At 38.2% G+C, this 23196-nt stretch overlaps 5 protein-coding genes and 1 non-coding gene across 6 annotated transcripts in view; 4 read left to right on the forward strand and 2 right to left on the reverse strand.

Moving 5' to 3' along the window:
• The window catches only part of LOC142345352 (ribosome assembly protein METTL17, mitochondrial-like), a 225150-nt gene extending 217111 nt beyond the window's left edge, over window positions 1-8039 (reverse strand). Inside the window, exon 1 of the mRNA XM_075397378.1 lies at window positions 7718-8039. Within this exon, the coding sequence (XP_075253493.1) occupies window positions 7718-8034 (317 nt within the window). The 5' untranslated portion in view covers window positions 8035-8039. The remainder of the gene's footprint in view (window positions 1-7717) is intronic.
• The window catches only part of LOC142346191 (uncharacterized), a 332292-nt gene extending 311780 nt beyond the window's left edge, over window positions 1-20512 (reverse strand). Inside the window, exon 1 of the mRNA XM_075398701.1 lies at window positions 20501-20512. The gene's annotated coding sequence lies outside the window, so the exon portion shown is untranslated. The remainder of the gene's footprint in view (window positions 1-20500) is intronic.
• On the forward strand, window positions 8130-8201 carry Trnaa-ugc (transfer RNA alanine (anticodon UGC)). Its single transcript has one exon. It is a non-coding gene; the product is annotated as a tRNA-Ala (tRNA).
• LOC142346192 (uncharacterized) lies at window positions 14770-16284 on the forward strand. The gene has a single exon (XM_075398703.1). The coding sequence runs from the start codon at window positions 14770-14772 to the stop codon at window positions 16282-16284; it is 1515 nt and encodes a 504-aa protein (XP_075254818.1).
• Window positions 16462-18039, forward strand: LOC142346193 (uncharacterized). The gene has a single exon (XM_075398704.1). It carries the CDS (start codon window positions 16462-16464, stop codon window positions 18037-18039), a length of 1578 nt encoding a protein of 525 aa, XP_075254819.1.
• Window positions 18100-19035, forward strand: LOC142346194 (uncharacterized). The gene has a single exon (XM_075398705.1). The coding sequence runs from the start codon at window positions 18100-18102 to the stop codon at window positions 19033-19035; it is 936 nt and encodes a 311-aa protein (XP_075254820.1).
• Window positions 20513-23196: the final 2684 nt, after the last annotated feature.

Raw genomic sequence — 23196 nt, forward strand, 5'->3', positions numbered from 1 at the left:
TGTTTTACTCAAAAGGTAAAAATATTGCTTCACATTGCTTCCTATGTAGCTCATTTTATTGCTCCTAAAATAGGATTTGCAGCCACTTTTATTACTTATATAAATAAGGGCTTCAAGGGTACCTACAATCGTATCAAACATAAAAGAAAATTCGAGTCATTTATGACTTGGTAAATATTGGCTAAGTCCGCCCATTTTTAAGAATCGTACAATAGCCCTATATAAAGTTTTGAACTTTTCTTGTATACAAAATGGCGCAATGATAATAAAACACGCACTTTTTGACCGCTTTGACCATGAAACGACTCTTTGAACGCTTAGGTCTAAAAAAGACAAAATGCCACTAGTGATTGTTTTACTCAAAAGTTAACAAATTTTGCTTCACATTGCTTCATATATATATATATATATATATATATATACATATGTATATATATATATATATATATATATATATTTATATATATCAATTTATTGCTCCTGAAATAGGATTTGCAGCAATTTTTATTACTTATATTAATGATGGCTTCAAGGGTACCTACAATGGTATCAAACATAAAAGAAAAATCGAGTCATTTATGACTTGGTAAATATTGGCTAAGTCCGCCCATTTTTAAGAATCGTACAATAGCCCTATATAAAGTTTTGAATTTTTCTTGTATACAAAATTGTGCGATGATAATAAAACACGCACTTTTTGACCGCTTTGACCATGAAACGACTCTTTGAAAGCTTAGGACCAAAATAGACAAGATGCGACTAGTGTTTGTTTTACTCAAAAGGTAACAAATATTAGCTCAATTTGCTTCATATTTGGCTTATTTTATTGAATTTTAAATAGGCTTTGCAGTCATATATATTATTTTATCTAACCAGTTGCTTCAAGGGTACCTAAAACGGCTTCAAAAAGAAGAAATCGAAATAATTTTGGCTTGGTAAATAGTGGCTAAGTTCGCCCTTTTTAAGAATGATAAAACAGCCCTATATAAAATTTTGAAAAACTCTTGTAGAGACAACTGCGCGAAGAAAAAGAAACGGGCACTTTTTGACCGTTTAGGTGAGTTTATGCGTCCTAGAAGCACTGGTCAGCGAGTTGAAAATTTCGTTTTGTGTATGACGTGAAATTTCTCTACGAATATTCACTCAAATGAATTGATATATAGTTCATTTTGAAGACAAGAATCTCTTTGTTGGAGCCATTAGCTAACTGGGATCGTAGGAGGGCTGTAAGTACCAGTTTTCTCAAAATTGTCTTTTTTTCTTACTGAAATTTAAAATTTTTTTTAAAAAATAAAGATTTTGGATATTTAATGAATAACTAATCAATTGAAACACATATCGTTGCAAAGCTACTACATTGTAGTTAACGCGGATATATTTGTTTTTGACCGAATTTGGCCTAGAAGAATTCAAGTTCGGGATTGATTACACAAAAGCAAATTGAAATATTTTTGATTTAAAAATTTGTAGTACATCCGATCACTTATATAAAATCAGCACCAATGGTTCATGTATGTTTTTCAATTCCATTTATAGACAAATCTACTAAGATTATAAAAATGGCGCTTTTGGACCATTTAGGTACGTTTTGGGTACCTAGAGTATTTTTATGAAAGCGGAGTGGAATTGGAGTAATTTTCCATACCCAAATTCAGAAAAACTGCACCGATGCAATCAAAAGCTGCAAATATCACCAGAAACGTTTTTTTAAAGTTTTTTTCCACTTTAACCTCATCCATGTATGAATAAATACCTGATCGTTGCAAAAAAAAACGAGACTTAGAACGAATTAATTCAGTGTCAGTGACCATTCAAAAATGAGAACTTCCAGGACTTTCTTGCAGAAAAATTGTTTCAATTTGCTCCTTTCTAGATCTGGTGGGTCTGTTTTTTCAACGAGATCTCCACTGCGTTACAGCAGCAATCAAAGGCAGCTTTCTTTAAAAGTTAAATAACTGATGCTTCGAAATGGCTGCAAGTTTTCTGATGAACGGTCTGATTTCGAAATTGGCATCAACACAATTTTTTTTTAAAAAAAACTGTTACTGGCATTTTTTAATGGCCTCGTTTGTCTCTGGCATGTGCCCAAAAACTCAACTTATAATTGAGTTGCTTTAGTTGCAAGTTCTCATTGGTTCAGAAGAAATGCTGAAGTGGCCGGACTAAAAGAAACTTCCGCCTCCCAAATTTAGAACGCTTTTTTTTCAACCGTTTTTTCTCAAAATCAATAAGATCATTCTTTTCAAAACTTTGCATATAAACTTGTTGTACTAAAAGGAAGCCACAAGCCAAATTTCAGAATTCTATGATGATTTTTGCCAAATCACTTATTTTTGGATCCTTGGGTTTTGCAGGTGAGGTCTACTAGTACAAACCTGACTCAAAAGCTGAAAAAACGGTCGTTTCTAAAAAGACTACGCACTATCTTGCAAATACCAAAAACGCTTTAAAGTACTCCGACAGGACACATATTAAAAAAAAATTTTGTAAAAGAACGTGTATTCGCGGAGAAAATGCATTTTTCGATTTCACAGTTTTTGTGGTGTTTGGCCGCTTTGGTACCCTACTCCGCTCGGTTCATAAATCCTCAAATATTCAATTTAAAACCATCAATCAAATTGCTACGGATTGTGCGTGAGCCGTACTTTATGCAGAAAAAGTTTACCAAAAATTGCAAAAAAAAAGAAAACGGGAAAAATTTTCGATCCACTAAAAAATGGTCCTATGAACTGTTTCTTCGGAGCTTTTTTTGATTTTTGAGCTAAAAATACGTTTACGTTTCACTTTATGACTTTTGTTTAGGACGAGGAACGATTTTTCATTGTTTGCGGGGGTATGCTAAATCCGTGGCTTTGGTGGACCAAATTCAGAAATGCCGTAGTAGTAGAAACAGCTAAGAGAGCTGTTAAAACATTTTTTGACATTTTTTGGATCTTTTCCATTTGTGCCTCCCCTTTATGTTAAGCACCCCCCCTCCCTGTAACAGAACACATGCCATTACATAGTAAATCATTAAGTAAAACTAAGGCACTGACGTCTGGTGGTTATAAACAATATGCACCCACAAAGCTGGGGGTACAAACGGAAAAGATCCCATATTTCAATTGAGTACATCTTTTCTGCGTACAGTTCCAAGACATAATTACAGACTAATCGACTAAGTTGAGCTGCCTCGGTGTTTTAGTGCCCGACTATTTTTTTACCCTTGATACTCTAAGATTTGGACATTTTCCGTTTGTGCCCCAATCCAGCTTAGTGGGCGCACACTATTTGCAAAACCCGAGCGCCAGTGTCATAACTTTACATGAGGATTTACTATGTAATGGCACGTACTCTGTAAGCGAGGGTTGTATAACGTACTGGGGGCACAAATGGAACAGATCCTAACAAAGACTACGAACCCCCTAATCTTTTAATTATGTAAGTTAAACCTATAGCGATTCATTATTGTCATAAGACTTTTACAGATGAAACGATTGCGCTGCGGCGCTCAAGTTAAGCAAATTTTAGCGTATTAGGTTAGTATTATACTTAAAACCTGTAAGATCTTGCAAGAGGAATAGTTATTTTGTAAAATCTTAAAATCGTACCCAATATAACCTTTGTTCAAAAAAAGTTTAACATATAAGATCTTATAATTTTTTACGATAAACTTTTAGCAAGTAAGAAAAAGATCTTACACAATTAAATGTTCTAACTACTTCTTAAACAATAAAACGTCTTCATATAAGAAGCAAAAAAAATAACCATCTTTACTATCAGAGCCTCAACAAACTTCTACATGTAACACTTTTCAGCGTTAAAACACATGCATTTCACTTCCATTCGCAAAGGAGGTCGTATCGCTATGGGTGTAGCTTAGAAGAAGATTTTGGAAGCTCAAAAAATCCGCGTCGTTGTCGTTTATGAAACAAGTTGTAGCCCCCGTACAAAAGGTCAATGCGTGCTTTTCAATTAAGAGTATCCTCATTGCATTCTACTGATTACTATTCATCATTGCATATAATTTTGGACTCACTTCTGATTTAAGTCAACTTGAACACAGCAACAAATTTCCTTGATTTTTAGATATTTTGAGATTTCATCAGCAGGAAAAAAGTGCTACAAGTCTTTTTCTTAAAACTTTATTTTCTATTTATTTAACTAACAATTCTTCATTCCGACAAATATGAAGAACTTGGGCTCACTGTTTCTTTTCCGGACGCCCATGCCAACTTTTGGGCCAAAGATGGCTGTTAGCTTATTTAACAATGTTTTCGAAAAGTGAAACAAAAATAAGAACGAAAAGAAAAGAAATATATATCCAAACATATATCAAATAACACATGAATCATTCTTTTAAAACAATAGACCTTACCGACGCTTAAAACTCATATTAGACTACTGAGAACAAAAAAGTTCTAAAGTATATACGTCATAAGCACTACTTTTATGCTTAACTCTTTTTGTCTACACAAAAAGTTACAGTATAAAAAAGACAAGAAGTAGGCTCGTCAATCTGCGTTCGCAAATAATGTCCCAGCCTCGCTCATCGACATTTTTGACTTAACTGTCTAACGAATGAGGAAAAAAACAGATGAGAAAGAGATAGAAAACATTCAAAAAGTCATATATTGTTAAAAACAATTGGTATGTCCATTTAAACTCGAACCACTAATTAAATTCAAGAATGCTCAATTAGAGGGCCAATGATACATGCCATTAGAGGACTAAGAGACAAGAACAACAATAAAATCCAATAAACACAACTAGCATTATTTACCACCAAAACTCAATGTCAATCAATTTTTTTTTAAAAAAAAAAAACTTTGTAAAAAAAATCAAAACAGCATCAGAGAAAAGCTAATACTTCATCAGAAAAGATATTTGACCTGTCTTTATTGGGAAAAATAAACCAGTAGATAAAAACCAAAAGGAGCAAAGTTAAAAATTACGTTAAAAAACAATTAATTTTGAAGTCTTACACACCGTTATTTATCAACCGAAATCATTAAATACCTTCATTTATGCCTCCAACATAGTAAGCCATTCATTGAGACCTGTCATCATCCACAATGTGCTGCCACTTTATAAAGAGCAATTACAGGCAAAAAATTGAATTTTGCGAGAAAACGGTGTCCACCAAGCAGTCAAAATCATGATGTAATCATTAAAAACAATCATTTTATTATTGCGCTTTTTTCAACTCCATTAATGATATAAGGGAATTGTAGTAAAATTAATGACATATTGTCTAATAAAACTCGTAACATCAAAGCCAGAAAAACTTTATTATACATTATAAATCACTAGAAATATATTGCGACCTCTTTTTTGCTGAGGGTACGCTACAAGGTGACAGCAATCAGATGAAAAAGGGGCAAAGCTCCAATGTCATTTTTTTCTAGTAGTCGTAAGACTGTGAAAAACTAAAGATTTTTAAAAGTCATAGCAACGGTAGGCTTTCAAATAAAAAGCAATCGATACATTAAATTGCAACTCCTTAGGAAAGCAGTTGGGCTTGCCATTAGTGAAACAACGCAAACGAAGCGTTGGAGCCAAAGAACCAGATACTTTTTGAAAATTTATATATGTGAATTGAACCCCATTTGCTCGTAAATTTGATCTGTCAAAAATTGGTTTTTGATTAGTTTATTCTGGTATGTAATTTTTTTAAAAAAAACAAAAAAGCAAAAATATTCAAAAACAGGAAAGCAAAACTTTACAATCCGAATAGTTTGTAATAAAATTGCACCAGTAGACCAAAAATTGCTAAAGGACAAGCGAAATAGCTCATCCATTGAAAAACAACATTGTTCCAAATGTTAACTACTCCGAAGAAAATAGCTAATTTGACAAAAAAGTCAATATATCAAAAAAAAATTGCGAAAACACTGTCGGAGCCACAAAAAAAATCAGCCTGATACGGGTCTGAAAAACCAGTATCAACCAGTACCAGACTGATGTTTCTATACGTCAGCGTAAATAAATGTCGTAAGAGGCTAGGGAAACTAGTATCAAATACGTGAAATGGCTGAAAACAAACTCATTTAAAAAAACTAACATCAAAGAAGATTTCGAAGTATAAAACGACCTTCTAAGATTGTCAAATTGATGCTCTAAAAATCAGGATCAACATCAATAAAAATACTGGTTATGATGAACAATTCTTTAAGTGAAAAGGAAAGTGAACTGTTGAAAGTTTACAGTGCTCTCGCAGGTATCCATAACTGTCATAGTTTTCTATTTGCTATATTTTTTGTTACTGATTCTTCTGATTTTGAAGGGGAACATAATATCAAATACAATAATTTCATATTATACTTAATTTTTTAATAAAAAAGATTGCAGTTGTTTTGAGCAAACAATTACGTAATGAAACTTTCACTATTTTTTTTGTAAAAGTGAGCAAGTAGCTTCTTGAAAAACAACCAAATCGCATTCTAACGAAGAAATTTTTTAAAAAAATAGCAACTCTTCCTGCTGCGAGAAAGAAAAAAGTTTACTAGTAGTTCTCCTAATGATATGATTCAATGCATGATGTTAAATAAGCATGAGAGAAATTTCTGTAACAAGTCTAAATCGAATTTTCTGAATTATGCAAGTCTACTTGCTACTGGTTTCTCTGTGCATCTAAAAGTTTAGAAAATGAAACAAATTGACAACGTATTGAGATGGAATACATTAAAGTATCGCATACTTTTTTCCGTTTTCACTTGGTCAAAAACCATTTCCACTAATTTGACAGTCTTCTTGTCCACGGTTAGTTTAAGAACCGACTTCAGTACTAACGATACTAATAAATTTCAGATAGCAACAACCAGCCTTCTGGCGGTTGCGTTAAAAAAACTTGTCAAGTTTTTTTAACGCAACCGCCAGAAGGCTGATTGTTGCTATCTGAAATTTATTAGTATCGTTAGTACTGAAGTCGGTTCTTAAACTAACCGTGGACAAGAAGACTGTCAAATTAGTGGAAATGGTTTTTGACCAAGTGAAAACGGAAAAAAGTATGCGATATTAGCTAATTGCTTTTCCACAAGTAACTGTAATGGCAACCAATTTGCATCAAAGCCGTGGTGGCTGAGAGTTGGTCCCCGAGAAAGGGGGCCCAGGAGGGAGGGACATCGCCAATTTTTGGGAAAAAAACCGATGAGATGAACAAAAAACATAATCGATTCTTACAAAAAATTGCATTAGGGCACATATGGCACAACAGGGCGCAAAAATTGTTCAAAGTATACTCGAGAGCATTTACTAACAGAAGAGCTATTCGTCGCCTAGCCCAAAGTTGCTAAATTTTCTCTAATTTGTGTTTGTTGGTTTTTAGTTTTGGTTATGGGAAACGTTTTTACAAGTCTGTTTCGACTTGTAAAAACGTTTCCCATACCCAAAAACCAACAAACAGAAATAAGAGAGAAAATTTAGCAACTTCAGGCTAGGCGACAAATAGTTATTTGTTTCAAAAATTGTGTCATATGCTTTGTTTATCATCCTGAGGGGCGTGGAAATTATCTGTTAAAAAATTCGAAAATTCGAATTGTAATACACGAACTGTCCATGAATTGCCGGTCTTTGAGTAAAATTATGCAGCCAACAAAATTTCATCCAAAAAGATTTTACTTATATACGTTTGGGTCTTTACCCAGCTTAGAGGTGAGGTAACCTATAGCCCTCTCCCCGTCATGGTAATTATACCATAATGGGGGCTATAATGGGAAAGACCCATCCGTTTCAGTACCTTTTGATGACTTTGAACAGGCCCTTCTCGGCATAAAGCATGTCATTAACAGAATCCACAATTGCAGGAGGCAAGGCCACAGCTGGGACCTGCATTCTACCCTTGTGATTGCCCCTCGCGAAATCCAAGAACTCCCGATCATCGTCAGATATGAACCTCGCAGGAGGACCAGATGGCGAACGCATAGATGAATGCTGTGGGTTATCGTTGTTTTCTCCCTTGACACTTGTGCAAGAGCTTTTGATAAGGGTGCGTTTTGTGACTCTTCCGAGGCAAAAATGGCAGTTTACATAAGCGAGTTTCATACATCGCTCCATTTGTATGATCTGAAAGCATACCAATTACTAAGAGTAGCCCATGACCAAAGAGCAATGGACATGATGAGAAATTGGATGACAGTCATGACATCAACGGGGATATAGCTCAGTGGTAGAGCGTCCGCTTTGCATGCGGAAGGTCTGGGGTTCGAACCCCCATATCTCCAAAAGCATGAAATGCCTAACTTTTGGATACCGTATATTATGCACGAGACGTTTCATGGATTCTTTTCGCCATTTGTGCCCCTCAATCGCACGCATGCGTCAAATTTATAAAACGATTTACTATGCAATGGCGCGTGCTCTGAAACCAAGGGGGTGCATAAGGCACGGGCACAAACTGAGATCATGCTTCATTCAACCAATTGAATAATAGTGAGGCGAGACATGAGCGATTAAAAAGCATTATATAATTGTTATTTCAACTTATACTTCTGCTAATGATTCGCTTTTGTCAAACAAGTTATACCGCCGAACTACGGCTCTTTTCCTCCTGTGCCCCCCCCCCCCTTAATGGGTGCATAGCATTTCCACCCCCAGATGCACCCTCCATATTTTTATCTACTGATATAATAGGTAATGGTACACGCGCTAAATTGCGGGTGTATAACGCACTGGGACGCGCAAACGCAAAAGATCCTGCTTCATTCAACAACGAGTAAAAAACTATTGTTTCTATTGTAATTTGGCCCCAAAGTTTTTATGCTACCATTACAAATTAGGTGTTGCTACATAGTTTGTTTCTATATAGGAAAAAAGCACATCACATTTCCCCCTATTTCTCATGATATCATTTTAACTCTATAGAACTAACAGCATCATCAAACAAAAAAGCCCAAACTTTAAATATGAACTTTTTTTATGTTCAAGCCGGTTTTTATTCGAGTCATATCCAATTAAGAAATATCATATAATTGTTAATTTAACTTTTTCTTCTGTTAATGCTTTGAATTTGTACGATCAAGATTTGGCCAAACTACAGATGCTCGTGCCATACTTTTATGCGATTAGTTATAATTAAAAAATTGCACACGTGCTAACTGGCGGGTGCATAACGCATTGGTGGCACAAAAGATCCCAAAAGTAAAAACAAATGCGAGTTTGTGGCTGTTTTGCATTTAATCGTTAAGACTTTATCGGCAAAAATGTGCATTGAATAAAATTGAGAACAACATTGCTTCCATTTTTATTTTTCTGTAACCGACACTACATCAACCGAATTGACCGACTGGCGACGTCCTAACTTGGCTGAAGTCAATGCAAAAATCAAAAAGCAAAAATCAATGCAAAAATCGTCAAAGTCAATGCAAAATGTTGTTTCAGCTTTTGAAGAACGACCGGTATCTTTTCTGCTAGGGCCTACCGTTTAGTTTAAGGTAAAATGTACCAAAAAAGAACGCTAGTAAAAGCCTGTAGACTCAATTTCCTCAGTCAATAGTTTAAGGGGTGCTTGTAGGAGTTTCGGGTTCCAGAACTGGAACTTGATGCAGTTAAAATAAGGGCTTTTTGAGCCGCCACATTGGAAAATAAGTGCGAGTTGAAAATTAGATGTGGGATTGAGATGAATGGTGTTTCAGAAGGATGAAGAGCGAGCTCAATTGCCTGATAGCAACATAAAACAAATTATACTACAGTTTTCATTGGAATACCAATCTTCTACCCCTCATTTAGTAGACACACAAACGCAATTTTTTCTAGAATAATTTACTGGAAACATGGGTGCATAAAATACGAAAGGATTCTGAAGAAAGGGCCGGTAATACCAACTTCATGTTCTATGCGGTACGCACAACAAAAGAAAACAAGCAAGGATCTGACGTCAACGCTTTTAATGGGCTAAACTTTAGGCATCCGGAAAAGTAGGGCACATGGGCGAATTGGACCTGGCTCTCACCAAACTTTTCCAGAAGAAGAAAGGCACCCGATACAATCTTTTATCTGCACTTCTTCCATTGGACTCGCTTCCAAGAATGTGCTTGGTCACAAATTAGGCAAAATTACACATTCACACTCCCATTATATGTTCGCTCAGTTGAAGTTAAGTAAGTTTAAGCGCCTTTTATACATCTTTGAACACTGTTGACGAAGTTAATTAAGTTGTGTAATGAACTCATAAAGAACTTGACTTTTGAGCAGTCAGAACGATAATTTGAATATAGAACGTGCAAAATGAGGTAGACCAAGACAACACACCAAGACAATATGAATTGATGATTAACAACTTTAAGCAGAGTTATAGATGTAGTTGATGACATGGCGCACCAACGTTAGAAGGCACGAACCCTTGATTGCAGCCTGCCAACACTCGAAGCTAAGTCCAAAGCCATAGCACCCCCATCATTATTTTTTCGAATAATTTTCTAACACCCCGCCGTTTTTTTTACGGACAGTACCCCCACCCAGGCAGTGGAGGTACCCCAGCCAAGTTTCGGTCTACCCAACCCACCCTCAGAGGTCGAACCCCGTGGTTTACGGACGGCACCCCCCCCCCCCCCCAACCAGGGAGCGGAGGAATCCCAGCCAAGTTTCGGTCTACCCAACCCACCCTCAGAGGTCAAACCCCGTGGTTTACGGACGGCACCCCCCACCCAGGGAGCGGAGGAATCCCAGCCAAGTTTCGGTCTACCCAAACCACCCTCAGAGGTCGAACCCCGTGGTTTAAGGACGGAACCCCCCAACCAGGGAGCGGAGGAACCCCAGCCAAGTTTCGGTCTACCCAACCCACCCTCAGAGGTCGAACCCCGTGGTTTACGGACGGCACCCCCCAACCAGGGAGCGGAGGAATCCCAGCCAAGTTTCCGTCTACTGAACCCACCCTCAGCGGTCGAACCCCGTGGTTTACGGACGGCAACCCACCAACCAGGGAGTGGAGGAATCCCAGCCAAGTTTCGGTCAAACCAACCCCCCCTCAGAGGTTGAACCCCGTGGTTTACGGACGGCACCCCCCACCCAGGGAGCGCAGGAACCCTAGCCAGCTTTCGGTCTACCAAGCCCACCCTCAGAGGTCGAACCCAGTGGTTTACGGACAACACCCCCAACTAGGGAGTGGAGGAACCCCAGCAAAGTTTTGGTCTACCCAACCCATCACCAGAGGTTAAACCCCGTAGTTTTTCGGACGACACCCCCAACCAGGCAGTGGAGGCGCCCCAACCAAAGTTGAGTCTACCCAAACCACCCTTCTCCGGTCACTCGGCAATTCCACCCGCAAGCGGCATTCCCCAGCCTAGTTTTTCCTGGCCAACCAGGATTCCCCACCAGCAACTACCAACCTGTAGCAGCATTCTGCAGCAGTTTTTCCTGGCTAACCAGGTTTCTCAGCAGCAGCAAGCAACGACAAGCGTCTTTCCCCAGCCTAGTTTTTCCTGGCCAACCAGGATTCCCCACCAGCATCTTCTAACCAGCAGCAGCAATCTGTAGAAGTTTTTCCTAGCTAACCAGGGTTCTCAGCAGCAGCAAGCAACGACAAGCGCCTTTCCCCAGCTAGTTTTTCCTGGCCAACCAGGATTCCCCACCAGCATCTACCAACCAGCAGCAGCAATCTGCAGAAATTTTCTTGGCTAACCAGGGTTCCCAGCAGCATCTATCAAGAAGAAGCGTTATTCCCCAGCCTAGTTTTTCCTGGCCAACCAGGATTCCCCACCAGCATCTACCAACCTGCAACAGCATTCTGCAGCAGTTTTTCCTGGCTAACCAGGTTTCTCAGCAGCAGCAAGCAACGACAAGCCTCTTTCCCCAGTCTAGTTTTTCCTGGCCAACCAGGATTCCCCACCAGCATCTACCAACCCGCAGCAGCAATCTGCAGAAGTTTTTCCTGGCTAACCAGGGTTATCAGCAGCAGCAAGCAACGACAAGCGTCTTTCCCCAGCTAGTTTTTCCTGGCCAACCAGGATTCCCCACCAGCAGCTACTAACCAGCAGCAGCAATCTGCAGAAGTTTTCCTGGCTAACCAGGAATCCCGGCAGCATCAAGCAAGAACAAGCGTTATTCGCCAGCCTAGTTTTTCCTGGCCAACCAGGATTCCCCACCAGCAGCTACCAACCAGCAGCAGCAATCTGCAGAAGTTTTCCTGGCTAACAGGAGTTCCCAGCAGCAGTAAGCAACTACAAGCGTCTTTCCCCAGCCTTGTTTTCCTGGCCAACCAGGATTCTTCATCAGCAGCTACAAACCAACAGCAGCTTTGTGCAGCAGTTTTACTGGAGAACCAGGGTTCCCAGCAGCAGAAAGCAACGGCAAGCGTCATTCCCCAGCCTTGTTTTCCTGGCCAACCAGCAGCCACCAGCCAAGAGCAGCATTCTGAAGCAGCTTTCCTGGCTAACTAGGATTTCCAACAGCAGCAACCCAAATCCACTTCACCTGAGCACCCAGAATCTTTCCTCTACATCATAACTCACTTATTGTCTCGACGTCCACTGACTATATGTGACATGCGATATCATCTTTTCAAGTCTTCGAAAACGAAGTTCATATTGATCACAGATTCGCAGGGAAGACATTTCGAATCTGGAAACCTGAATATAGTATCTCTTCCCGGCGCAACCATCAAAGACGTATATAACTTTGTTCCCCCTATCAATCAGTACTGTAAAATTATACTGTTTATTGGCGGTAACGACTTGTATAACGGCTGCAAACCTTCAGACAAAACACCAATTGACATCGCAAATCAGTTGATTGAACTCGCAAATTTTTTGATCGAAAGAACCAAAGAAGTATACCTCATAGGAATACCAGAACGAAACGAAAACAAACAGCGATCAGCAGCCGTTAACGAAATCCTCGAGAAAGTGTCCAACAGAACTCGTAGTCACAAACCCTCAGTCAACTGGAAGTATAGAGGAATCAGTCAGCATATATCAGGCGCTAAATACTTCAATCCTAAAGATCATCTTCACCTTAACGAATGTGGTCGCTCAAACCTTCACCACCTTATCAAACAAAAGATTCTGTACAAGGATTATAACGTAATGTTGAATAACAGTGGTCACAGCAAAATTTACGAGTGTAAACGGAATTCATGTACGTGCATCTGCTCAACCTGGTAGTTTCTACTTCAACTTAAATTTCACAAATCCTCTTTACATTAAATGTTCACCAGGCTCTGTGAGTAGCCTCTTGAACTACTTGGGAGATAACAGATTACTTCCAAAACATCTCTACTAGCTGTCCCCAGGTTCCGTGAGGTGCCATTGGTCAGCTGGTAGAGACAGCATTGTCTTCTAACTGTCCCCAGGTTCCGTGAGGTGCCACCGGTCAGTTAGCAAGACAAATCTCCCCAAGTCAAAAGACCTCTTACATATTCAACGTAGTAATTCGGATTTCTTGTGACCAAATACCAACATCAAATCGTCCGCAAGAAATTATAATAGACCAACACAGCCTCAATTCTTTTGAGCATACGTAAAAAGATAAAACTTTACCTACAGAGTTCTATGAAGAAAAGTTAACCATGCCTGCCAAAACCGTTGAAAGTCAGCGTAGTTTTCAAAAATATTGCGTTTCGAGCATAAACGATCTGATCGAAGACCTTTCAACTGATGAGAATCTGCCATACGACGAGTTCATAGAAGGAGAAAAGGAAGTTCAGCAGTTGCTATCTGAGCTAGAAAAGACTAATGAGTTTCTCCTACTCAATCTAGACGAATCAGAACATTGTCAGTCTTTAGATGAGACATTAGCAGTTAAACGCGACTCCCGCAGAAAACTTAACTTTGTTCGGAGAAAATTAAAAGTCAGTTCTGATCTTGTCAACAATTCAACGGATACAGAAACAAGATTACCAACAAACCTCCAACAACAAACACTACAAAACGAATCAGAACACAGAGAGATTCCGCAGGAAACTTTATCAGCTTCAACTGGTATAACACTTAGTTCCAATCAGCCGGCAACGTTTCAAAATACAGAAACATCAAACTTTTCCTTCCATGCATCAACCACAAGAAATTTGTTTGATCAAACTACGTTTCCACAACATCAAGCCTCATTTGGTCTGGCAAATTGTCAGGATCACACTCATAGGCAACAATTTATCACTACCCCGATCTCATCAGGAACTCTCCCGACACTAAAACTTGACACCTTTAATGGCAATCCCCTCACTTGGACAGATTGGATACAGTTATTCGAGTCTGTCATTGACTCGAGGCCACTTAGCACTACAGAAAAGATGACGCACTTACAATCACTTCTCACTGGACAAGCAAAGAGTTTAGTTAAAGGCTACGGTTGCAATGGTCAATGCTATCACCAAGCTCTAGCCGACCTGAAGAAAAAGTATGGCAAGTCTAGCGTCATCGTAAATGCGTACTTAGAAAAACTTGCATCGTTTCCGAGCCCGTCAGCCCAGCGACCCAAAATTTTGACAATTTTAGTATATTTATAAACGACTTGGTGAATACTTTTACACGCCTGGAATACGAACACGACCTCAAATCAACGATGAATACCCAAGTTGCAATACAGAAATTACCTTATAGTCAACTAGTTGACTGGAGCAAACATTGTGCACAACATCAGATTGAATCTCCCTCCTTAGAGCAGTTCGCCGAATGGCTCTCTTTGACTGCTCAAACCTTCGAGAATTTAGAACCTTTTTCTCGAAACAAGCTGGGCAGAAATGACTCATCAAATCCGCGGAGCAATCGTTCAAAATATGGGAACAATCACCCTAGATATGATCAAAACCAAATTCAAGGAACATCAAGATATGTATCCACGCAAGACAAGATTTCCGACATGCAGACAACTTCAAAATTTAACAAAGAACGTAGTCAACATCAAAGGCAGTTCAAGAGTTCTAGAAATCAGCAGCAACAATTAGAAGAAGACCAAAACGTTCCTCAAACCAGCAGAGCTTCAAAGTGTCTGTTCGAGGACGGCAACCACAGAATATACATGTGCGAAAAATTCAAAAACATGTCCGTTAAGCAGCGTAGGGACGCCATCTATCAACTCAAAGCCTGTTTCAATTGCCTGAAAATGGGTCACTCTTCAAAAGAGTGCCCTTCTACGCAGAGTTGCAGAAGTTGTAGCAAACGTCATCATACACACTTACACGATGAGTCTAGCCAGTCAGCGAATTCAACACATTGCAGTACCGCTGGATCATCAGAACGTCCTGCACTCCTTCAGATACTCCCCGTAACACTCTCAAGGGATGGTAAGTCAGTAAACACGTACGCCTTTCTGGACAATGGAAGCGTCGTATCAATGATGTTAACGAAAACTGCTTCCGCACTTGGAATCGTTCTTGACGAAAAAACCCAACACACAGAATTGCACAAAGGAATCCATGGAACAAAAAGTGTGTCACTCACCAACGTTAACCTTTCAATTAAAGGAATGAGTTCTAATCAAACTTTTGATATAGAAGACGTTCAGGTTTCGGCCGACATAGAGTTTCCCCAATATAGTTTAGAATGGATTCGAAAAGTGTGTCAGGAATTTGATCACTTGAAACATATTTCATACCCCGACGTTGACATCAATCAAATCTCTATTTTGATTGGATGCGACAATTTTGATCTCATTGCACCTAGAGAGATTCACTATGGTCCTCCAAATACCACAAGAGCTATTCAAACAGAACTTGGATGGACTGCGTCAGGGAAAACTGATCTGCCCTCAGCAGTAACATGCCAGTCTCAAATTGTCAAAAGTGAGTCTACAGAGTGCTGCGAAATTGACGACACTCTGTATAACGAAGTACTCAACTGGTACAAAGTTGAAAACTTGCCGTCCAATAAGGACGTCACAAAATCAGAGACCGATAAACGCGCATCAGACATTTTGGAATCTACTGTAGAGTTCAAGGAAGGACGATACCACGTTGTGCTTTTATGGAAAAACAAACCCGACCTGCCAAATAACTTCACTTTAGCCTTCAAACAACTCAACGTCCTAGTTAAGCGACTAGAAAGAGACCCGGAATTGTTAGAGAAATACACGAAAACAATCGACGAAGATCTGAAGAAGAATTACATTGAAGAAGTTCCCATAGATAAAACGACTCCAAACATTTGGCACATTCCGCATCACCCTGTCATTAACCCTAACAAAGCAAAAATAAGAAAAGTTTTGAACGCAGCATCAAAATATCATGGTGTATCATTAAATAACCAACTCATGCCAGGGCCTGACTTGATGCAAAACTTGACCGGTGTTATCTGCAGGTTCAGGCAGAAAAAAGTTGCGATATCTGCTGACCTTGAAGGCATGTTTATGCAAGTAGGTGTTCGACCACAGGACTAAAAGTTTTTAAGATTTCTGTGGAAGAAAGGCGAAAAGATAATTTGCTTCCAATTTAGAAGGCACATTTTTAGAGCAAGGTGTTCACCGACATAATGTAACTTCGCCTTGCGACGAACAGCGGAGGACAACTGTCAGCAGTACCCTTCAGCAGCCAAGGCAGTCTTACGTTCCTTTTACATGGATGACCTATATCACGCAACAGACACAGTCGAAGAAGCAATTTCCATTTCAAGAGATCTGAAAAATTTGCTTTTGCTAGGTGGTTTCAATTTAACCAAGTGGTCCTCCAACTCACTTGAAACAATGAAGTCAATCCCTAAAGAAGACCAGAATCCTAACGATACAAAGGAGTCTACCATTCTACCGCCTATTCCAAAATTCGGAGAAAAAGACGAACAGCCATCATCAACTGATACCGAGAGAGTATTAGGAATACAGTGGTCTGTGTCTAGAGACTCTTTCGTTATAAACAGCAAAACATTTAAAAAAGTAGATCTAGAGAACCCCACCCAGAGAAAGATTTTGAAGAGTGTTTCATCCATCTATGACCCAATTGGGTTTATTGCGCCCTTCACAGTGCGGTTAAGAACAATCATGCAGGACGTCTGGCGTTTAGGAAAACAATGGGACAACCTGTTACCTACCAGTTTTGATGCAACACTGAAGTCTCTAATGACAGAAATCAGAAACATTTCCAGCATCGAAATACCACGATTTCTGTTCGAGGAGAAAAAGACACCTAAAGAATCAACTCTTCATATCTTTTGCGACGCTTCTCTAACAGCAATGTGTGCCGTAGCATATTTAAAAACAGAGTATACAGATTCAACTTGTTCAATCAATTTTATAATGGGAAAAGCAAAAGTTCCCCCGATTCGACAGCAAAGCATACCTAAACTAGAACTGGCAGCAGCTGTTATCGGAGTCCGGCTAGCCTTCTTCATAAAGCAACAGCTCGATGTAACAATTAGCAAAACGACATTTTGGTCGGTTAGCGCAACCACCCTACAATGGATTTACAACTCCAAAGAAAGACACAAAATGTATGTAGCAAACAGGGTTGCAGAAATTCTTGAAACAACTTCACCATCAGACTGGCGTCATGTTCCAGGTGTCTTGAATCCAGCTGACGACGGAAAAAGAGGGTTGAAATTAAACGAGTTCAAACCGGATTGTCGTTGGTTTAACGGCCCACTTTTCTTGAAACATGACCCAACAAATTGGCCTGCGACAAAAGTGCCAAATTACCCTTTAGCAGCTTCAATGGCTCTCTCAAGGGCAAACCAGCCACTCATTGACCCAAAACGGTTCTCAAGCTTTGAAAAACTTAAACGCGTTCTCGCATTTGTAATTTTGTTTATCAGCAACCTCAAAACTACAACGAAGAGTTTCCACTTGACCATAAAAACAGTCAATATGAGCAAAACTTATCTACTCAGGCAATCTCAAGAACTCTCATTTGAGGAAGAGCTAGATTGTCTTCGCAAAGACCAAACCGTTCCAGCACACTCAAAAATAAAAAATTTCTTGCCCTTCATTTCCGACGACGGAGTTATAAGAGCCAATGGAAGTCTTGCCAATGCAAATCAACTGGAAGAAAACTTACAAACCCCAGTAATCCTAAGTGGCAAAGAACATATAACTTTTCTTATGCTTAGAGACATTCACAACCACAATGGACATACAGGACTCGACCATTGCCGTTTCATTGTTCAACAGTCCTTTATTGTAATCAGCCTTCGCTCCACCTTATGAACAATAATCAACCGATGTTTCGATTGCCGTCGACAAAAAGCAGTAGCGTTGCAACCTCAAATGTCACCCCTGCCAGACTTTAGAATTCCAAATACTGAAAACTTTAATTTTCAAAATACGGGTGTAGATTTCTTTGGTCCTTTCGCTATAAAGGCCAGCGACAACTTGTATCCAAAACGATACGCTTGCATCTTCACTTGCCTTACCACGAGAGCCGTTCATCTAGAACCAGCTTACCATTTAAGCACTGATTCCTTTATTCAAGCGATACTGAGGTTTACTGCCCGTCGAGGAAACCCTCACCTCATTGTCTCTGATAATGGTAGAAATTTCGTTGGCGCTTCTCGTGAACTCATTACAAAAGTAAACCAATTCGACCACCAGGAAATCAGTGACCGATTACTCAAAGAGACCATCGAATGGAAGTTCATCCCACCATACGCATCCCACTTCGGAGGAGCATGGGAAAGACTCGTGCAGTCCTCAAAACGAATTCTCTACTCAGTGATTGGCTCTCAAATGTTGACCGAAGAAACATTTCACTCGTTCCTAACTCAAGTCGAAGAAATCCTGAACAGCAGGCCTTTGACTTACGTCCCAGACAACGGTTTGTCTTATCAACCAATCACGCCTAATCATTTCCTTATCGGTCGACCTCACAAACGTTTGCCGTCAATACTATCAATCACTAAAGATTACAACAAGGACTGGAAAAGATGTATTACCCTTTCACATCAATTTTGGACACGACTCCTGCGCGAGTTCATACCCACAATGGCTAGGAGACCCAAATGGATAAAAGATCAGAAGCCTCTCGAAGTTGGTAGCCTTGTTTGGATATTGGAAGACATGACTCCACGAAGTATTTGGCCCGTCGGTATTGTCGAAAAATTGTCTCACAGCAATGATGGAAAAGTTAGATCATGCGAAATCAGAACTGGGTTCGGGAAACAAACAAAACCAGTAAACAAATTGGCACTAGTAATTGACGACTAGGAAACGGATCATAACGTCGAAACAGGACACAAATTTAATGAACAGTAACCACATTCACAAATTTTAACAAATCATTAACCCTTTAGGTTTTGACTACAACGCCAAAACGAGGGGGACTGTAATGAACTCATAAAGAACTTGACTTTTGAGCAGTCAGAACGATAATTTGAATATAGAACGTGCAAAATGAGGTAGACCAAGACAACACACCAAGACAATATGAATTGATGATTAACAACTTTAAGCAGAGTTATAGATGTAGTTGATGACAAGTTGTGCATATATTAAAAGGTGGCACATCTATGATTTTAAATTAGACGTATTTCAAAAAAAATTTGTTACAGATAATTCTTATCATCAAAAACTTCTGCATTACTTTTTGTTGCTGTCATCTATAATAAGGGCTCAATATTTTGAGAAAAAATAAATAACGAGGCGCCAGCAGAAAAAAAATCCTATGGCTAAATGGCCGCAACAAACGACAAACTAAAGTATACCAATGCGACTAATAAGAGCCCTAGCTATCGATATGTTGCTATTGAACCGTAAAACTTTCCACATCTTCGTAAACGTCGCGATGATATTACGAACGTCCCAGTGACAACTTAACACCCTTCTTGATAAGTAATGTGCAGCACCCAAGCTCAAAACCAATTTCTGTAATAACTGAATTTAAATTAATTTTCTTAGACGTCTCTTTAACTTTTCCTTGTTAATCGGAAAGGTCAGTTCAAATCAAGAACAAATCATTCTGTCACTAGGGACACATTTTGAACGTGCAAAAAGATTAACCCAATCAAAAAACTATTGCCCATCCTACAGTTCACCGTTGTTCATTTAACATTATAAATAGCTTTTAAAAATCATTTTAAAATAAGATTGCTGTTCAATAGAACAGTCGCATAACACTTTTAACTCATAAACAAAGCGTCGAAAAATAATAGATTGTAGTTACTTTAAAAACTAATGTTAAAAAACGCGCTGCAAGATGTCAGATCGCTTTACAAGGGTAATTTTGATTGAAAAAATCTCATTTCACAATAAGACAAACATGGACGCTCGGTAATGTGCGTTCGCATATAATGTTCCGACCCCGCTCATCCCGAATTTTGACTTAATTGTATTCCAAATGAATGAAAACAGTTCACCCAAACTCAAACCATCAAATAAAATAAATAATGCCGCTCTAGAAGACCGATGAGCTATGCCATTGACTACGAGACAAGACAACCAACAAAATCAAATAAAAAACAAAGATTGATGACGACCAAAACTCAATGTCTACAATCTAAATTAAACAAATTAACTTGAACTTCATTAAAAAAGATATTAGACCTGTCCTTAAGTAGACTAGGTATCAAGTAGACAATAAAGAAAAAAGGGGCAAAATTAAAATAACGCATCTACATTTTCGGAAAACATTTAATTAAGAAGTCATGAAAATCATTAGTTATTAACTGAAATCATTTAATAAGTTCATTTTTTCCCCAAAAAAATCCATTGACTCTTTGTTATCCATAATAGATCATCCGACTAATAAAATGAGGACAAACACTTCCAACTATCAACAATTGAATAAAAAATTGCTAAAAATTAGTGTTGAAGCCAATATAAAATAATACGCTATAAACTCAAAACATAAAAAGGTATAATTGGGCCTATGCTCAACGCCAATAGGACCTGTATTTACTGTGTTAATGTGACCAACACCCAAAAATGACCTTAAATTTGAGCCCAATCCACCAAAATCACAAAATTTTTCTGGAAGCTCGTAGTATCAAAGAAAGAAAACCAAAAATTCCGTCAAAAAACAGCAAAGTATAATATAATTTGGGTGCCCATACTGTCATTAATGAGACTAATCTACAAGGTGACAGCAAAAAAATTGACAAGGCGGCAAATTTCAAAATGCTCCCATATTTTTTTAAAACAATTATATTCAAAGTCAGGAAAACCATTAGCCATTAACTGAAATCCTGAAATAAACTCATTTAAACCTCCAAAGGAAGCCATTGAGACCTGTTTTTATCCAGATTATGTCAAACGACTACAACAAGAACCACAATTATCGACAGAAATACACAAACCAATTAAAATTCGAGAGTAAACGGTGTCTATTCCCGTTAAAACCATAATCTATTCACTAATTTTACATATGTTAAAATCTGCCTTTACTTTCAAGGCCATTATGGTGACATCTGACCTGTCATTTTTGTAATATTTTGACAAGACAAAAAAGAACAATAAAAAAGTGACAACTGTTCAAAAATCACTAAAAAATATGAAAACTTGTAGTATCAATGCATAAAAACTACTTCTTAAAACGTAAAAACAAAACTCAAGACTAACGTTTAATTCATTAGAAAGAAGCTCATTGCACAAGTTGAAAGAAATACGATGGAAAATGGCAAAAGCTCAAAACGCATAACAACAATACATCCAAGTTGTAACAAAAGTACTTTTTCAACTAACAAAAAACTAGATAGATCAGGTTGCAGCTACTTGTGAGGCCAATACTTGTGAGCAGTCATTATAATGTTCATTGGACCTAATTTGCACATAAATAGACACTAATTGGCCAAAGAATTGAAACCATCCCGGTCTATAATTTTATAATTAACATAAAAGAATAAAAAAAAGAGCGCCCAATAAAATCTGAATAAATTTTTGTAAAAAAAAATTCACAAGTAGATCAAGACCTTGTTATTACTGCTCCCACAATAAAAACAGTCAAAAACAATCAAGTGTTCCAAATGTTATTCAAATAGAAAATTTGACAAAAAAAGTCAATATTTTTAAAATAAATGAAATTTGATTTTGGAATTTTAGACAAAAATTCAGATCAAACAGTTCAGCAACACTCCTCTACCTTTAAGTTAAAACCAATAACACTATCGTTAGCAATAGTCAGATGTTCACAAAAGTTTAAAGCTCGATAGCGCCTTGGAAAAAAACAAAACCCGAAAATTTACAATGAATATATCGACCGACCCAAATTGATTGAACATAAACAAAACAGTTGATCATAGAATTCTTCCCCACTAAAGTGGGCTGAACAAAAAATACTTAACAAAATTTTCAAAAAAAGTTGGCCTGAATGTGAACGCCTTCAATTTTGTATGAAAGGTTGATATTTTTCTGTAAAAAAAACGAGCACACAAATTTTGAGAACGTTTCTTTCCGATTCTCATAAACACGACTAATGAAAATACAGATAATGTGTTAAATGTGTAGCCAATAGTAATTCTTTTACATGCTACAACAAATAAGAGGCTTCAGTTTAAGAGGATACACTTTTTTTGCTTCAGCACGTGCCATCATTGAGCCTACAGATCTGACGAGTTTTTTAAATGACGACATGGAATTGCTCAGTTCTATCAGCCTACTAATACAAGAGGAACAAACAATTCATTTATGACAAAAATTGGCTCCTCTTATGAAAAGAATGTGGTTTGCTCAATCAAAACAATTTGATTCCAGCATTATTTTAAAAGAATTTTTGTCGACTTATGAAAAGAAATTTGCTGCATCGATATTTGTGAGGAAAAAACTCGGCTCAACATGTATAATTCATTTGGCTTTTTTTATCTGGGGCTCGGGACTATGTAATTTTAGTCATCATTTACCAGTGCATTTTTGCTTTAATGATAACTCATATAAAAATAGTCAAACGTTTCAAGGACATTTTCAAGATTTGTTCATTTGCTGTCATCGAACGGCATCTATTTATGAAACGAGTGTGGCGAATTCGAAGTACATATTTAACAGATAACTCAAAAAGGAAAAAAATCAGTTATCCGTAAGTCCTTTTATTTTTGAAACATATTCCCAAACAAGGAGCAAATATTTACAAATAAATCGTTGACAAAGCAAGCATCATTTGTCTATTGTTTTCATTCAATTCAGCGAGCGAAAAACAACCAGGAAAATATTTAACTAATTTCCTTAGTTGGGGTAATTGAAGAAAGGATAGCATCTTTTTAACAAGCTAATCACGCGTGAGGAAAAGATATTGTTTTCACGTAGTTGCGGAAATTGTTCTCGTTTCTGGGGAAGATTTCTGATATTATTTTGAAATCAAATGGACAGAGAAGCGTGAAACAAGTGAATACACCGGACAAAAGTATCCCCTTTCCCGATCAAAAACAGCACGAATCATGG

The sequence above is a fragment of the Convolutriloba macropyga genome, chromosome 9 (genome assembly GCF_964194025.1).
Source record: "Convolutriloba macropyga chromosome 9, txConMacr16.3, whole genome shotgun sequence".
Taxonomy (NCBI): Eukaryota; Metazoa; Xenacoelomorpha; order Acoela; family Convolutidae; genus Convolutriloba; species Convolutriloba macropyga.

Coding starts and splice junctions, on each gene's coding strand:
- LOC142346192 (XM_075398703.1), top strand. CDS start 14,770: ATGCAGACAACTTCAAAATTTAACAAAGAACGTAGTCAACATCAAAGG.
- LOC142346193 (XM_075398704.1), top strand. CDS start 16,462: ATGGATGACCTATATCACGCAACAGACACAGTCGAAGAAGCAATTTCC.
- LOC142346194 (XM_075398705.1), top strand. CDS start 18,100: ATGTCACCCCTGCCAGACTTTAGAATTCCAAATACTGAAAACTTTAAT.